General features: G+C 35.7%; 2 protein-coding genes across 2 annotated transcripts; one reads left to right on the top strand and one right to left on the bottom strand.

Annotated features, from left to right (window-relative positions):
• Positions 1-5,968: 5,968 nt before the first annotated feature.
• On the bottom strand, positions 5,969-18,922 carry LOC148579391 (floral homeotic protein APETALA 2-like). Its single transcript, XM_088489844.1, has 3 exons — positions 18,837-18,922; positions 18,651-18,738; positions 5,969-6,118 (listed from the first exon to the last, which is right to left on the bottom strand). Exons 1-3 carry the CDS (start codon positions 18,920-18,922, stop codon positions 5,969-5,971), a joined length of 324 nt encoding a protein of 107 aa, XP_088345970.1.
• LOC107623769 (tripeptidyl-peptidase 2-like) lies at positions 12,431-14,964 on the top strand. The gene is made up of 7 exons (XM_088508481.1): positions 12,431-12,480; positions 12,753-12,865; positions 12,935-13,105; positions 13,309-13,437; positions 13,541-13,641; positions 14,758-14,830; positions 14,935-14,964. Exons 1-7 carry the CDS (start codon positions 12,465-12,467, stop codon positions 14,962-14,964), a joined length of 633 nt encoding a protein of 210 aa, XP_088364607.1. The 5' UTR covers positions 12,431-12,464.
• Positions 18,923-19,002: the final 80 nt, after the last annotated feature.

Raw genomic sequence — 19,002 nt, 5'->3', positions numbered from 1 at the left:
GTGGGTGTAGGGTGAGGTGAGTGTAGTTTAGTTAGGGTTAGGATAGAAAATTAGGTTTAGGTATTTTTTTTGTGAACAATAGGGATAATAGTATAATTTTATGAAATAAATAAAAAGTAGGATAATAATAAAAATCAAATTAAATATAAAGTATCCATCTTTTAAAAAATATCTTCTAATTAATAATCTTTAAATAATTTTCGGTTAAATACCAATTTAGTGAAAATTGGAGATAAGTAAATTAATCCTCCTTTATTTATAAAATAAGGTTAAAATTTATATATTAAAATTAAGACATGAAATACTCATTATTTTTCAATTATAAGGACTCTAAATAATAAATAAGAGTTTACTCAACTTTTATATATAGAATTTCCAAAAATATTATCTTAAATAATATAATGGATCATAAATAATTTATTAATTTCTTTTCAAAATTCGGGATCTTACACTAACACGATCTCTCCAAATAATGAATTAACTTGTGACCTCATGACATATGGTAGTTAGCAAAGAACAAACAAGCAAAAGTCCAATGATAAATCAGGACCAACGGAAACTCTGAAGCTACTGTGACTGGGATTAGCAATCCATTTAATATTGGATTACTTTTGAAAAAGTAGAGAGATTGTTAATACCTTAGATAGGTATTATATTTGACCATGAATCCATAGCCCCAGGAGGACAAGGAGAGCAATTCCAAGAGTAACAAGGAGGACATATTTCATGCTAAGAAAGACACCGGCCTCGGTAACTTCAATAGTGCCGTTAAAGAAGGTATTCTGGTAAGGATGCCGGTCTATCTCATACAAAATAGTGCCAACAAGGTCAAAAGTTCCAGGCTAAAATCACATGTATCAAATGTAAGACCCGGTTAATTAACGGCTAATTAACCCATAAATGAGAATTTATTCTAGAAAGCCAAAAATGTTATTTTTATGGCTAAATGTGATAGAGGAGATTGAGACGAGAATTTTGGTACCAATTTTATAGAATTCGGACCAAGATTGGACCGAACGGGCCAAACCGGGCCAACCGGACCCAAAGTGGGCCCTTGGCCCAACTAAACTAAACCAAAACCCTAGTTTTCAGCACTCTCTCTCCTCACAACACTCATATTCACGCTGAAATGGAGTAAGGGAGGGGAAGAACACTCTCTCAAGTTCTATCTCTCACTTGATCTTCAAACCACCATAACTTTTGATCTAGAGCTCCGATTGCCGCTCCATTTGTGGCCACGCGTTCACCGTGGAGAGCTCTACAAAACCCATACAATCAATCTTGAGGTAAGCCACATTTTACTGTTCGAAATTTCAGCCCTTGATTTCGAGTTTCATGAGCAAAAATGTTGAGATTTTGGATTCTTTGATGTTATAGGACCCAACTCTCTTGAAGGAGAAGGTTAATCTTGTCTCCTTGGACCTTGGGTGTGGTAAGATTCTCAATCCTAGTGTAATTTATTGTTCTATGATGTTTGGGTATTGAGATGTTGTGTATGGATATGATGATTGTGGCTTAGGTTGTGTATATGTGAATATTGGAGCTTGATTGGTGATTTTTGAAAGCTTGGAAAAGGGTTTTGTGTGATAAAATCTGTTCTTGGAGGTGTTGATATCTTGAGAGCTTGTGGACAAGTGGTTTGGAAGTGCTCCGATTGAGCGTGGGAAATCGGCTAAGGTATGGTTTCGGTTTCCCGTATCTAATATGTAATGTGGTAGGAAATACTTAGGCTAGAGGCCCTAAGATAGGCATTGAATTGATGATGTTGTTGAATGATTGAGATATATGATGTGATCATATATGTGATTATGAATATTGATGCCTTGATTGTGTGATATATGAGAAAATGCATGTTGTGATATATGCTTGATGGATGATTGAGGTTGAATTGATGGGTGGTACCATGTTGATGGTGAGTATGATGTTGATCATGTATAATGATGGTTGATTGGAAATGGTATTATTAGAAATTGGGATGAGGAAGGATGTATGACATGATATTGTGTTTGTCTTTTAGCCATTTGATTGAGAAGTGTTAAAATGGTTAGATGGTGATTTTGGAAATTTTGGGTAAAGGGTCAAGGTGTGAGTTGAGGATGGCTTGTTGTTGATTTTGGTACATTTTGAATGATTTCTAAGAGAAGGGTTGAAATTGGCATGTTTTGGTTGATTTTGAAAAGAGTTGAAAGTGGCTTGTTTTGAAAATGGCACTTTGTGGTTTTGTATGAAAACATGATTTTTGGGCATACTTTGACGGGACATAACTTGGACTACGGATCTCTGATTTGTGCCAAATCTATTTAGAAATAAAATTGGATCCGGGATGTCCATGCCGTTCGAAGAACGGGTGAAAAACGATTTAAAATGAGGAAGTTATGTCCGTCGGAAGATTGGGGGTTGAATCTGTAAATTCTGCAACTTTTTAACTTAGAAAATTTTTAGCAGAATGACCCTCCGCGCGTAGGCGCACTTGGCGCGTACGCGCCGTTCTTCAAGAAAACGCCATCCACGCGTACGCGTGGTGTGCGCGGGCGCGTCGATGCGCTGCACCAAATGCCCAGCCATTTTTCCGAGAGTTGTGCCTGAGTTGTGCCAGTTTTATGCCTGGAACGCAAGAGCACCCACGCGTACGCGTGGCTGACGCTTGCGCGTCGTTTGGCTAGTTTTCAACCCACGCTTGCGCGTCGATGAGTTATAAGGCCATCCACGCGTGCGCGTGGAGTGCGCGTACGCGTGGCCCTGTTTTCATCCCAAAGTTGATTTTTGAGTTTTAAAAGCCAAATTTCATACTTCTAAGCCTCCGATCTCACCACTTATGTCTTAAATCATTATGATATGCCTAGCATGAGAAAAAGGGCTAGTGAATGTGGTAACTTGCGAGTGAAGCAAGGGGAAAAATGAATGATCATTGAGGATCATAGATGATTATGTGAGATGCGGAGGATGGCGGTGGAAGTGCTTGTTATGCCATGGGCCGAAGGGCCGTAAATGTTAATGAATTGGCTGGTTATGGATTTAACCGTGAGCCGGATGGCTAGATTATTGCCGTGTTACGGCGGAGCCATGTTTATGGCCAAGTATAAATGCATATATGCTGTTGATTGAATTGTGAATGTTTGCACTTCCACCATTGGAGATGAGGGTTTCCCTGGGTAGTAGCAATGGCTAGCCACCATGTGCTCCAGGTTGAGACTCGAAGCTCTGTTAACCCAATGTCGTAAGTGTGGCCGGGCACTGTGAAAGGCCCGGATGAGCTCGCCCCCGTAAATATTCACCAGTGATGGTGATGGATAAATATTCACCAGTGAGGGTGATGGATATGGATCATGATTATGATCAAGTTTATGATGAGTATAACTCGAGTTGGGGATGCACGACAGAGGGACAGTCCAATGGTTAGCTACCAGGACTTGTCGGGTTGGCTCTATAACCGACAGATGATATCATCAGCCACTAGGGACAGGCATGCATTATGAGCATACTACATGAATTGTTTGAGATTGCCTATTTGACTGCATATTACTTGCTAATTGTCTAAATGCCCTATCTGTTCCTATTTGTAAATTTCTTGTCTGATATAACTGTGTTTGCTATATTATACTCCTGCTGGTAGTTGGGAGGTCTGAAGGAATTGGAAAGGGAAGTATTAGTTAGACTGAAGAATCTTTAGTCAGTTGCCACTTACGGTTTAGCTTGTTTATAAGCTTTGATATTATCTGGAGGAAGTTTCAGGATTGCCTTCGGCTTTCCTCTATTATTATGTATTATATATGTGGAAGCTGTTACCGTACTGGGGACCTCTGGTTCTCACCCATGCGGATTTTGTGGTTTTCAGATGCAGGACGCGAGGCTTCTCGTTGAGGCATGTTGGAGACTTCTGGATTTAGCGAAGATCCTTTGTTCTCGGGACTCTATTTTGGGTTATATATCTTGTTTAGATACTTTTATCTCCATTAAATAATACAAACTGTGATGACTCCTCTTATAGGAGGTTTTGGAGAATAGGTTTCTGTATTTGTGTCCCTTTGGGTTTTCCTTGGGGTTTTCCTTATTTTATCATATGTATATATTACTATGCTCGGACCGGTTATCTTCGCAGCCGGATTTTGAGTCTTGATATTCCCGTTTTTGACACTCTTTATATATATATGATCTTGCGTTAGCTTATCCTTTGCTCGTTACGTTATCGATCGGAGTGTTGCGCGTTCGAGTTACGATTTTTGTTTACCCCTTTTTCTACAAAGGCTCCTAGTTATAATCAATTATTCATACTACTATACGTACTAAATTTTTATTTTAGAGGTCGTAATACCTTGCCATCTCTGAATTATGACTTAAGCATAAGACTCTGTATGGTAGGGTGTTACATCAAAGTTTATAGAGTTACCATCATTTTTCAAACCAACAAGAAGTTCTGTCTCTTCTCCAGTGGTAGTGTCCACAGCTTCATTTGAATATGAATCAGACTGGAACCTAGCAACTAGCAAAGAAGAAAAGAACTAACTTCAATCATGGTCATGCACAGAATGCATAAAAACAAACATGCATACAAGTTATTATTTTTGGCGCTTTGCACAATCATGGTAGCATATAAACCAAAAGATCACAGAGAGAGTAAATAAACCAAAAGATCACAGAGAGAGTAAAATACTAAAATACAAGCTCTATCAAGCTTATCACCAAAACCATGCTAACAAAACAACCATGCATATGAACAAAACCAGATAAATGTAGCATTCATTTAGTGGCATAACATTTTGTCAACGCTTCACGAGATTCATGATTCGAATTGAGAATTTGCTTTGAAAAATTCACTAACAAATCAACATCGAATTTATTTCAACCCTGTTGAATGTTTCCATAATTGGTCCTAAAATATAATGCCAGTAGTGAAGTGCCTACCATTAAGGCGTCAACAGAACAAAAGTCAGAAATCACAATTGTGCCTAGCATGCAAAAACCAAGTGAATTACCACACAGAATTCAGCTCAACAAAGATGCACAATTGTATATATTAGAAATATGAACATGATTCACCTATTAAAGGACAAACAACAAGCACAATTCCTGTTTTGGCCAGTGCAGGAATCTGATAACACATCGACTTGCCTCCTCCAATAGGCATAAGACATAAACAATCTCTTCCTACACCAAAAGAGGGGGTGGGAAGGTAATAGGCATTCCATCAAAAAATAAAAATCCCAACTTATCCATTACCAAATTCAAAGAACACGAGTTTATGATTTCAGATCATTTTTTAATTTCTTTTCTTTCATATCCAAACCGTTTATCAGAGTAGGACACTGATATAAAACTTGCTTCATGTTCTTTACTTTCTTCTTTCTATATTTGCAAACAAAACATTGTTAAAAGAAAAGTGTCAAGCTAATTTAACCAATCAAACTGAAAAGTGAGACCTATAAAAAAATGCAGAATTCAATTTCCTATGATTTCTCAGCAACCAAACAGTAACGGAAACCAAAAAATAAAAAAAGGAGAGATTTTTGCAAAAATGAACCTAAGAGAACAACTTGAATAGCATCCAATTGCTTGCCTCTGAAATTAGGGTAACCAAAATGCCATCGCAGAAGCTTCACCAAAGCTTCCTTGCCGCACAGAGCCTTCATCTTGTTCGCATTGCCACTTTTTGTGTCCCTCAACGGCAATGCTGCTTTTCTCTGCATTTCAATTCCAACCTGGAGGGTGAAAAAAAACAAAAACAGAGGATCAATTAATTGATCACTCGAATTTGAAGCAGAGTTGGAAAGTTCTGTATCAAGAGAGGAACAAAAAGTAGGCGCCTTTTGTGTCAGGGTTTTGTGTGTGTTGCAGTGTTCGTGGGATTTTCTTTCTTGCTTCTAGTTTTCTTTTTAGAGTTAATTATAAGTATTAAAACCTCAAATAGCCTCAAAGTGTTTGAGATCACTAAGGTTCCACTATGATTGCAATATCAGAATTCAAATGTTTCTCACTTTTTCCTGAGAAACTGCCCCATGCGTGCTTCCCATCTACCACATTTGTGCAGGGTAACTCCCCTGTATTTGGAGCTACCCCTCGAAAAACTAGTGCTCTGCCTACGCAGAATATGTACAAACTCTTCCTTTGTAAAGTTACTCATCTGCATCAGAAGAAAAAAAATAATCAAAGAAAAACCCTCAAAGCTTTTTAATTTTTCTTTACAAAGAAAAACCCTCAAACTTGCTCAAAACTATTATCAAATCAAACTATTAAGTATTAGAACCTGTAACACCCTAACTTTTAGCACGTCATGATCGTACCAAAAGTAAGGCGTTACGGACCTGATTTCCTTTATTATAAATTTACTATTGAGCTTTTACGTCGATATCGCGTTTCAGTTTTTGAGAAAATTCCAGAAAATTGTTATATGTAATTAAAATCACATAGTTATTAATAATAATAAATGCTATACAAATGAATTCAATATGAAATTCGAATACAATTCCTATCCCTCTGTATAAAATAAAATCTAAAATACCAAAGGCGAGTGAATTTTATGAAAGCAACTCAACTCATAACTTATCTCAAATAAAACTAATAACTGTCTGCAGCTGATGCATGAGCATCTTTCCTATCTTTTCCTAATGAATTTGCATTTAATTTGTTAAGTTTAATCAAGAATTAATTATCTTTTAGCCACTATGGATGCTACTTTGAGTCTTGTGCAATTCTGTTTATTTTAGCTAGCATTCGGCTGGATTTGATGGAGTTTCTGCAGCACAAAAATTAAAGGAGATGACAGCAAGGAGCGACGCGTGCGCGTGATTTGGAGCTTTCCATGGCGACGCGTGCGCGTACCTGACGCGTACGCGTGAAAAGCGAAGTTGCACAGCGACGTGTTCGCGTACCTGATGCGTACGTGTGACACGCAAATTAGACCATCGACGCGTACGCGTGACTAACGCATACGCGTGACATGCGCCACGTGTAGAAAATGCAAAAAACGCTGGGGGCGATTTCTGGGCTGTTTTTGACCCAATTTTTGGCCCAAAAAACACAGATTAGAGGCTACAGAATGGAGGACTCAGGGGAACACTTCCCGTTACTTCCCAAGTTAAGCGTGGACCCTACAAAGCAAGTGGTCCCCATCCATCAATTGAAGACTTGCTGATTATTTAATTAATTCTGATTTAAACTTTATTTTTATCTTGAAAATAGGAAAAGATATTATTTTAGTTTTAGAAATTAGATTTTAAATTAATTAGGATTAAATATAAAAGGGAAAAGAAACTTTTTTGAAAAGGGATCCTAAAATTAGTTAATTTTTCATTCCACCTCAGCCCAATTTACAATCCTAGTTTTCTTTTCTAAATCATGAGCAACTAAACCTCCATTGTTAAGGTTAGGAGCTCTGTCTATTTGTATGGATTGATTCTATTGCTTTTCTATTTTAATTCATGTACTGATTTATAATTTAAGAATTGTTTTCGCTTTTTATCTTATGAATTTGGGTGGAACGGAAGTATGACCCTCTTTCTAATTGAGTTCTTGTATAACTTGAAAAAGCTCTTTACTTGAACAACAGCTTGAAAACAATTTCTCCTAAATTCTAATTATCTGGACTTAACGGGATACGTGACATATAATCCTCTTATATTTGGATAATTAGGATTTTTGTGGCATAATAACTAGAATTAAACTTCACCCTCTAATTGGAATTAATTGACCAAGGAATTGGCAGTTAATGAGAATTAGAGAAGACTAGAAAGGTCTAAGGAATTAGGGTCTAGTCACATATAGTTTGCCATGAATTAAATCTTACATGATTAAAATAGTTAGTAAAAAAAGTTAATTCGGAAAAATAGATAACTCTGAAACCTTAACTGTTTCTCTATATTTTATTCCCAACTTATTCACCTGCCTATCTTTAAACTCTGAATTTACTGTTTAATGCTTTTTGAACTCTCAAACACTATTTTCTGCTTGTCTGACTAAGCCTATCACTCAATTATTGTTGCTTGATCCATCAATCCTCGTGGGATCGACCCTCACTCACTTGAGGTATTACTTGGTACGACCCGGTGCACTTGCCGGTTAGTTTGTGGACTATAAATCCCGCACCAGCAGCTTCAAGCATAGTCTTCGAACCTGTGTCACTGAAAGGGTGGAAGATTTTGGGGTGAGAACAAACCGCACGTTCTCAGTAGGGAATAGGAATGCCGTAGAAATAATGAAATAAAGTGCAAATAATTAACTTTACTCGATAAAACTATATTTTTATCAAATCCTTTGAAAATACTCTTGGTTCTACTTTAGCTAACTAATTACCTCTTTTTAAAATCTCTGAACTCAAAACAAATTTTAAATATAAAACTAGTCACATTACACGTCTTTTAGCCACATAGTTAATCCTTAGTCAAATGTCAATTCGTAATCACTTTAATACATTCACAGAAAAAATGTACAAGCAAGAGATTCAATTCAATGTACAAGCAAGTCACAACAAGACAAACAACATAATCGCAAAGAAATAAGACAAGCAAGCACAATCAAATGCAAATGTGCAAACAACATGGTGCATGTCTATCCCTAACGCAGGCCATGAGCTCATGTGTCGGTTGCCTACCCGCTTCGGACATTACCCAGGCACAAGTCCCAGATATGACTTTCCAGATGCATACAGTGTGCTTATAAGTCATACGGATAGGCCGCATACAGTGTGACTTTAAGTCATACGGCTAGACCGCATACAGTGTGACTTTCCAAATCAATAAGCATACATCTGGAAAACAATTCTCAGTGTGTGGGCGTTCCCACTTTACATTTGGCACTAAGGCCCAGACAATGTCACATCTGCTCTCCTATAGCAGACAATTCTTTTAAGTTAATATATTCTTTAAATCCTTGTTCTCTGCTCTCCTGTGACAGAGATTCCTTTTCTTAAAAAACCGAGTTCAAAACAACACTTAAAACAAAATTCTCCTTACAAAATTGGATTTAAAACATTATGTTTTTCTTAATAAATCGAGTTTAAAAATAGAATACACCTTTTCTCAACTAAATAAATCTAAAGTAATTTAATTTTCCAAAACCAAATCTTTTAAAATAACTTTTCAAATAAAACTTCAGAATTTATAAAATTTCGACAGCACTTCCCCTAAAACTCGGGCTTAGCTACCCTTTTCGGGTCCCAACTGAACCATTTTCAAATCTCAGTTCAATATCAACGAATCGAACCAATTCCAATGTCAAAATCTTTACCGACCCTCATAATCATTTTCGATAAATTAATAAAACTGATTCCCAATATCTCAAATCGATTCAAATGCGGATTTATTTTCAATATCAAATTAATCCCAAACCAAGAAAATTCATTTTACATAGTATTTAATCAAACCGATTTTTTAAATCAATAATTAGAATTTTCAGCACTCTTAATCAATCAAGAAATCAAATACATATTCATCAAATTCAGTCACAAACACAACTCAAACTCATCATTCAGTCATACCAAACAATCATAAATTATTTACAAATACCTACTAGATTTTCATGGCATTCACAGTTTAAAACAGTTAATTTTAAAATAAAATTCCCTACCTCTATACGAAATCAAAACCAATGAAAATTCTGGGAAAGCTTTCTGACTGAGCTATTGAAGAGAAAAACGTCAGTAATCGCCTGTTTCTTTTAAAACTCTAATTAGTCGAACTCAATGGAAATGAGAGTCACGTCACCGTCAGTTTTCACCGAACAAAAATAATACCAATATATAAAAAAAATACAAACACTTTTATCGAATTAAATTCACTACAAGAAAAATACCCGTTTAGCCACACTTTTTTTAAACTACATTTAAAAAGCGTAGCCTATTCATAGAATAGGCTACGCTTTTTTCAGTGTTGCCTTTTTTTAGAGAAAAGGAAACACAATTCTGGCATCATTTAAAAAGTGTAGCCTTAGGTATTATAGAAATCACTTATAAAGCGTAGCTGTATGTTAATATCTATGAGTTCACTTTTTATATCAAAGAAAACGTTTTTTGAGGGTAGCCTATTTGTTATGTTTTGGGTACGCTTCAAAAGTGATGCCTAATAAACGCTTTTCCCTTCTTTTTTTTTTCCGGATGGAAAAACACTTGGTGAAATTTTTGTTCCCTCCAAAGCTCATTATCCCCTTTCTGAAACTCACAACACCTTTATCCCCTTTCTGGAACCAGACGAATCACAGCGCCTTTGTTCCCTCTAAAGCTCATCACTCATCATCGCGAAGAACCCTCTCTGAAATTTTTGTAATCAAATGCCTTTATCCCCTTTCTGAAACCCTCTCACCATCGCGAAGAACCACACGCAGCACTCACTATCGCCACTGACCGTCGCTCCTCTTCGCCCTCCTGCACTGAGCTGCGCTGCTCTCAGCATCGTCATCTCTGCGCTTCTCATCGTCCTTCCCCTTTCAGTTCGATCGTCATCTCTGTAACCCTCACCTTCGCCATTCTCGGTTTCTCACCGTCGCTGGTGACCGTCGCCACCCAGTAACCACTCACTGCCAGTCACCGTCGCTGTTGATCGTCGCTGTTGCTGCACTGACCATCGCTCTTCTTCGCCGTTCTTCTCATCATCGTCTTCTCTGTGCTCACATCGTTGAGTATGTATGTATTGATTTGTATTTGGTTCTGCAATTTCAGAGGTTTAGGGTTCCGATTTTAGGGGTTTTAATTTGGGGGTTTTAATCTGTGAAATATGGGTTTGTAAATTGTGATTTGATAATATGCATGCTGTTGTTGATGAAGATGCGTGGTTTAATAGATTATTTTTCTGCCTGTTTTGTACTTATAAATAACTAACTCATTCGGGGGAAAGTGTTTCTGATATTCTGTTATTTATTAAGAATTAGAATGCTCATGATAAGACACAAGTAAAAACTGGAAGAAGTTAGGGAAAAGAGTATTGGCTTTCACAACAACGATGAAAATTTTTGTTCATTGAAATATTAATTCAATTGGACACAAGGGAAAACTTAAGAAAAATTTTTAGTGTGGTGAAAGACAAGGAATATCACCATTCTCCTATGTGAATAGAATTGCAGGATTTGCAGGAAAACTGTTGATTAGTGAAAAATAAATTCAGTTATTAATGAATTCTAACCTATGACTAGAATCATATTCAAATGCTGCTGCACCTATAGACTATAGTGAAATTCTAACTAAAAGCATGTATCGAAGCTCAAAAATTATATTCCTTCATATGATTGCTGATTGCAGATCCTTCTTCACGGGGCATCTACCTGAGGGAGGCTAGTGCTTTCCAACAATCTACTGAGGTGAGAGCATAATCAGCTTGTTGTCCATTGATGATCAAAGCATATCTTTAGGTCAGATATTTAAAAACTGTGATGTGAAAATGGATTAAAGATTGGAACATGGGAAAACTAATAAATGATGAGTGATGACTGTGCATTTTCTAATTCTAATAAACTCTTGGATGAAATAACAAAAAATTGTTGAATTCATGAACAATATTAGTGTACCTTCTGAGGTGATAAAAGGACAAGAGTAGTGTTTGCTTAGATTTAGTTTGTTAACAGAAATTGTTGATGAGGCATGTAATGAAACTTGATAACAGTCTCACAATTGTTCTTTTGCTGGTGTAATTGCTGATAAGTGCAATGTTGTTTGCCAAATCTATTCACAGTTAATTGTAAATTTTAGTTTGTGCTCAAATGGCAATTTATTTTATGACTTGTATTTACAGTGGACAGTGGAAGTTGATCCAAAATTTCATGAGGATGCCAACAAAATTGAAGAATTGGCTGTGTTTGAGGAGCACATTGAATTACATTCTACAGATAGCTCAGTTGTGAAAGCCCCTGATTATCTACTGCTCACTCATAATGGTCGTACCTTCAAGTTAGTCAGTGTTCCTTCACCGTTATGTTTTCAGTTTTAGGGTACATGGCCATTTATTTAAAATGCAAGTGTTGCTCATGAGATAATCTTTCCTGGGGAATTTTTTTTCTTTGTTTTCCTGATATCATAGTGTTGTTCTTGAACTATTATTAGGTCACATGAACATTTGATTTAGAGGTCAGAAAATGACATAATTATTTGGCGAAAAGAACTGGGTTCTCTATGCTACTTTGAAGTGCATATATATCATCCGTTAAATTGTCTTATTAATATCTCCAACTTCCGCATCCATCACCCTTAAACTATTCTGCTTAAATGCAGTTATTCCATCAACACTTTATGCTTCTTAATTTTTATTTTTCAACTAAGTTTCTGTCTGATGACACTTTTCAGTTTTGCTTTATTAGTAAATTACAAGTTATCTTCTATTTTCAGCGTAATTGTTGATCCTACTAATTTAGCTGATGGTCTGCATTATTATGAGGTCTACAGTATTGACTGCAAAGCACCATGGCGCGGTCCTCTTTTTAGAATTCCAGTTACTATAACCAAGCCAGTGGCTGTTACTAATAGACCTCCACAAGTTTCATTTTCAAAGATGTTATTCCAGTCAGGTGTGCTTTAGTCAATTAAGTTTATTTCTATGCTTCTTTCTGCTGGTGACTTAATGGTTTTCAAATTTTGAGATTATGTATAATGCATTGAGATCATGTTGTGTAGGCTATTTCCCAGTTGTCTTTTATTTTCTCTAATAAAGAAAGTGTTATTGGACACCTTACTTTGTCTTGAAATTGTTTTATCATATGGCATTTGTCATTCTGGTCGAGTTTCTGTTCTCTAGTTGTCTTAAAAGCAATAATTGTGTTAAAATTTTTTGCTTCGTTAGGCCATGTAGAAAGGAAATATATAGAAGTGCCACATGGTGCATCTTGGGTTGAGGGAACCATGAACACGTCAAGTTTTGATACAACGAGAAGATTTTTCGTGGATGCTGTTCAGGTACAACTTGCAGCTCGAAACTGTAAAGATTTGTCTGGACCGTTTCTTTGACATGCTTGCTGTGTCCAGATATGTCCATTGCATAGACCGTTGACATGGAGGAGTGTGATGACTTTTTCTTCCCCTGCTGCCAAAAGCTTCGCCTTCAAGGTTGTAGGTGGTCAAACATTGGAACTAGTCATAGCTCAGTTTTGGTCAAGTGGCATAGAGAGTCAAGAGACTCCAAGTGTGGATCTGAAGGTGATACAATTCATATTTGTATGAAGAATTTATTTTCTGTGTCCAAAGTTTTGGATAAATCTTCCTTTCTCTTCCCATCTCCCCCCTCCCTCTTTTATCTTTCTTCAAATTAAGCTGGATCTCAGTTTTTCGAATTGGCCAAGCCACTAACCCACATTATGTAGGCAAAAGATACAATCTTGCTAATTTTAATAAAATTCTAGGTTATGTTTCATGGTGTAAAAGTCAACCAAGAGGAAATTGTACTTGATGGGAGTGAAGCACCAGTTAGAATTAATGCTGAAGCATTACTGGCATCTAAGAGACTTGCACCTTTAGCAATACTAAACAAGGTTTCCTTGTAAAGTTTGTTTCCTTCTTGTTCTGTACCATTGTGCTTGTGATGTTGGACAGTAAAGAGGTTAACTTTTCTCCTAATTTGTGTTGAACTTACAGATAAGGATCCCTTATAGACCAACAGATGCTAAGATTAGTGCACTTACGACTGATCGTGACAAACTTCCCTCTGGAAAGCAGATACTTGCACTGACACTAACGTGAGTACTCCATTACGTGTTTCATTATATTTGAATGTTTAGATTGTCTTTTCTTATTATTCTGCTACTTTTGCATTTGTCTTTACTTAAGCATGTTTAGGTGTACCAATTAACAAAAGAAAACTAGAAATTTTGTTGATAGTTTAGACTTAGTATTTTGATTGTTTTCTTGTTCAATTGCTTGTGTTTTTGTTCATTTATATATGTTTTGTAGGACTCATGATGACCTTTTTGTGCTTTCATATTCTCTCTTAAGAGTACTTTTATTTTATCATAACTTTTTAGTAATTTATTATGCTTATAAGATATTTTCGAAATGTAAAGTTTACACAAACTGAGACTAACTTTTTCCTGAAGCACTGAGATATCCTCATATATGAGTTGGTTCTGCAAGTTATATATTACATATAAGTAAAATCAGAATCATCATCACTATATATATGGCCAAAAACACCCAAGGTTTGCATGGTTTTACTACCCTTCGTGATCTAACTTGTTTGAGGGCAGAATCAAGCTGCTGTTCTAAATTCTGAAGCTCTTTTAGACTTAAGCATTGCAGATCTTGTCCCATAAAATTCCTGAAAAAGAAAAATTAAAAAGCATATAATATAGGAACACAAACCCTTGCTTTTACTTAATTATTTTCTTTGATACCTTTGATTTCTCTCTAAGACTTCCACCCTTGCTTTGAGCCTTGCATATTCTAGAGTCCAATTTTCCTGACAGCGTGGATAGATATGAATAATCGTAGCGAATTAATAATAAGTAATTAGATAAAAAAAATTAAACAATTCATTAGAAGAGTTAAATCCAAGCAATATTACTTCAGTTGTATTCATTATTGTCCTATTGTTAGAATCTTTGATAGAAATCAAGGGATTGCTGAGTGAAATTACTTGTGTTTTCTTTGGTGTCTGCATTGTACTGTGCTACATTAAAAAGTGAAAGAGATTAATGCTATTTTAGACCTCAACGTTGCCTCCATTAACCAAAACCTTATGAGTGCACATTTTGGCTTAGTGTTGTTGATTGATTTCACTCTTAATTCATACAAAAAGGAATAAGACTGATTCTGGATTTCTGTATGCTTGTCATTGTTATCAATGGTGTTATTAGTGTTTTAGACTTTGCATACTTTTTGAGGAGAAGCTATAGAAGCAGAGGAGAAGCTTCATGGCGACTTTTTGAGGCTGGTGATCTATTTCTCCTATCTTTTTTCATTTAAATGTACAAGGCTATAATTTGTGCCGACTTATTTTTACTAACAAAAAAAATGCATCCATATTTATGCAGAACCATGTTCAGGGCTACCTTGAAGCTTGAACTATCAGCAAAGACAAAGACCTATTTTTCAACTGCTGTTGATTTGTGGGATGCAGATTTTATTAGAAAATACTTATGTATGTAGGATATGTTTTTTTGTAGAGTGTTACTAGTAAATTCTAAGTGATATTATGCTTATTTTGATATGGCTAGGCTTAGTTTAGTGTGAAATGTATGAATTTTTACAATTAACTTCATTCTAGTACTTTTGCATCATTATTATAAATATATTTTGGTTAGAGATAATTTTTATTATTTAAAGAAATTATTTAGTATAATTATGTATTTATTTTTATTTTATAATATTCAACTCATTTAAATAAAAATGCAGAATTATTATACATATAATCATATTATTAACTATTATGTTGTATTAATAATTATTAGAAAATTATATATATATATCATGGTTCTGAAAACCGAACTGGACCGGCCGGTTCAACCGGAATAACCGAGAACCGGTCATCTAGCCGGTCCGAGTAACGTCAAAAACCGCCTGGCAAAAAACCGGTGAAAAAACCGGTCGAACTGGCGGTTAACCGGTGAACCGGAAGAACCGTCCGGTTTTTTAACGGTTTTTGGTTTGAAGGCTGAAATGCTAAACGACGTCGTTTTGGATTTAAAAAAAAAAAAAAAAGGAGAAAACGCGTAAAAATCGAAGGAAGCCCTAGTCAGTTTCCAGTCTCCAGTCCTTCTCCCATCTCCTTCTTTCTCCCGAAACCAAAACGGAAACCCTAGCCTCACCGCCGCTGTCCGTCGCAGTCAGGGCAAGCATAGAAGCCTCTCCTCCCAACCCCTAGATCCCCTTCACCAGATCTCCCAGCCCTAGCCTCACTGCCATATCACCTCCGCTGTCTCAACTACTCGAAGCTGCCGTCCCTACTGCATCTCGTCTCGCGTGCTTCCTCTGTCGCGCAGCCGCTGTTCCGCTGCGCTGGCTCTGCTCCTCTGCTCTAGTTCCGCCGCGCACCACCCTCCTGGGCTCCAGTTCCGTGGCGGTCCAGGCCACCTCTTCTCCAGTTCCGCGGTGGTCCAGGCCACCTCTTCTCTAGTTCTGCCGCGTCCAGCCTTTCGTCGTGCTCCCTCACCTCTGTTCTCTAGAAGAGAAGGTATTTTTTTTACTGTAATTGTTGTTTTAATTTTTCTTCTTCAATTATTGTTGTTATCACCGTGGTCTAGGATTGTTGATGATATTCTTGATTCTGTTATGCTGTTGTTGGTCGCCACCCACAACCATCGACAGCAGCCGACGACCACCGGCCGAGCCCGCCTCCTTCTGAATTTGGTAAGACTCTGTTCTTTCACCTATGCTTCTTGATTTTGATTTTCTGAGGTTCTGATCTTGTTCTGTGAGCTCGCCTGTTCTATGCTTGATTTTGGATTTTGATTTTCTGAGGTTTTGTGAGCTCGCCTGTTCTATGCTGCCTTTATGATTTTGGATTTTGATTTTCTGAAGTTCTGTGAGCTTGCCTATTCTATGCTGCCTTCTTGATTTTCAGGATTGATGTTTTTTATTTTGAATATGTTTTGCATTGCTGCTTCTGTTAGCTCGCTGCTTCATGAATCATGATGAATATTTTTTCCTGCTTCTGGTAGCTGCTTCTGTTTTGCATTGCTGCTTCTGTTACCTGCTTCTGTTTTGCATTGCTGCTTCTGTTATGGGATTGATATTCTGAATTGCTGCTGCTTGTTTGAGTTAATTTTGTTGATGGTTAGTTTCTGAATTGCTGCTTTTTGTTTTGAGTTAATTGTGTTTGAGTTAGTATAATACTATTGTTTGAGACTAATTGATTATGGAGGTTGATTTGGTTGAATTTGTGTAAATTGTGTTGTTTTGTTTTGTTTTGTTTGGATGGTGCAGGCTGAAATTCAAGGAGCATATGCAGTACTGGAGTAGATAAGCAAGCTTGCCAAGGTTCAGAAAAAGGTCTCTGTAGTTAAGAGTGTCATGATCTAGAATATTGAAAAGGCTGTAGAAACGTGAGAACTTTGTTTCAATTAGATATGCAGTTTTATTTTTCCCATAGTATCTATTGATTTGCCAGATTTGGTTTTGGAACTTTAATCAAAATAAAACAGGAAACTTTAGTTTTGCATGTAGCTTAGCCAACTAATTTAGAAAAAAAGGAAGCCTTTGGAGGAACAGGGCCAGGTGGAGCAAGAAATATTGCAATTATTTGTTGATGGTTAGTTTCTGAATTGCTGCTTTTTGTTTGAGTTAATTTTGTTTGAGTTAGTATAATACTATTGTTTGAGACTAATTGATATTATAGCTTAGCCAATCATTTTTTAGTATAATACTATTGTTCGAGTTAGTATAATACTATTGTTTGAGACTAATTTGGTATATTTAAAATTATATATTGAATTTTTATATAATTTTAGTGTATACTTAATTAAACCGGTTCGACCACGATTCGACCCTGGTCGGACCATTGAACCATTGAACCAGTTGCTTGACCGGTTCAATGACCGGTCCGGTTTTCATAACCTTGATATATATACATATAGAAAAAAAAAACGAGACCTAAGGCTACACTTATAAACAGTAGCTAAGTATATATATATATATAAAAAAAAACGAGGGATCTAAGGCTACACTTATAAAAAGTAGTCATGGTATACAATGTGGCTACGCTTTACAGGTGATGCAGTAGCGTTGAAAAGCGTAGCCTATTCTGGCAAAAATGGAAGCTGAAAAGCGTAGCCTTTGGTCCTGGATAGCATCACTTGAAAAGCGTACCCTATTCCCAAACGTCAAAAGCGTAGCCCTTGGTGCAGAAAAACGTAGCCTTTGAGAATAGGCAACGGCCGAATAGGAATCACTCCAAAAAGCGTAGCTGTAGTCCAAAAAACGTAGTCGTAGCCTAAGGCATCATTTTTTTCACTTTTGGCTACACTTTTCAAGTGTACCTGAATGGGTATTTTTCTTGTAGTGATTTTTTATTAGAATTACGAATGTCAAGAAATCGGACTCAAAAAAGGTTGAAATTCCAAGGTTTTTCGTTCTTCTCACTCACGGCATACTCTCTCTTTTTCCTTTTAGTTCAATTGGTGATTAATGAAAGAAAAAGGAAGATGAGTATGGATTGATAATATTAACTCAAGCTTTGTGGTTATCAAAGCGTCATTAGGTGTCATTTGTATTATATACATATACATGCCACGTTTCATGTATATATAACCACGTTTCAGTTTCAATTTCATATATATATATATATATATATATATATATATATATATATATATATAAGTCATGCTTTGGTTTTCTTTCTTTTCAGTTCCTTTAAGGCTTCGGCCAAAAGGAAAATAAATAAATAAATAATATAATATAATACAGTAATGATAATAATAGAGTGAAATTAAGTGATAATATAATAATAATAATACTAATAATATAGTAATAATAATGATAATAGTATAATAATAATGATATTAATAATAATAATAGTAATAATAATAATAACAATAAAAATTAATTTAATTTTTTGTCTATCAAAATATTTTTTTTAATTAATAATTTAAATTTAATAAAATAAGTCATAATTAAATTAAATTTCAATAATCATAAATTCTATTTAATTATTTTTGTTACAAATATTTTTTTAAAAATAAAATCTCAATAAATATAATAACTCATAAATAACTAATTATTTAATTTTTAAAATTTTAGGGTATTACAGAACCTGCTTTATATCTTCATCATAATCGCTGATGTTAAAATTGATATCTGCATCAATGCCACAAAACTTGATTGCAACTCGATCATATGCCCTGAAAATTAAATCAAACTTACACACTAAAATTTAAATTCATGAAATATTTTTCATTAGCCAAAAAGAAAAAAAAAAAAGAACCAATAACAAAATTACCTAACTGCAGCATGTGCTGTGTCAAATTCACTTATTAAAATACATAAATAAATAAATTCATAAACAAACAGAAAAGCAATATACATCATTTAAAAAAAAGTTTAAATTCAACTACAATCATCACTGCGTTTTCTCATCCAAATATACTTGTTTCCTACAGTTCCTG

Source organism: Arachis ipaensis, chromosome B10 (genome assembly GCF_059453495.1).
Source record: "Arachis ipaensis isolate K30076 ecotype BB chromosome B10, ASM5945349v1, whole genome shotgun sequence".
Lineage (NCBI taxonomy): Eukaryota > Viridiplantae > Streptophyta > Magnoliopsida > Fabales > Fabaceae > Arachis > Arachis ipaensis.
This window is presented reverse-complemented; position numbering and strand designations above follow the sequence as displayed.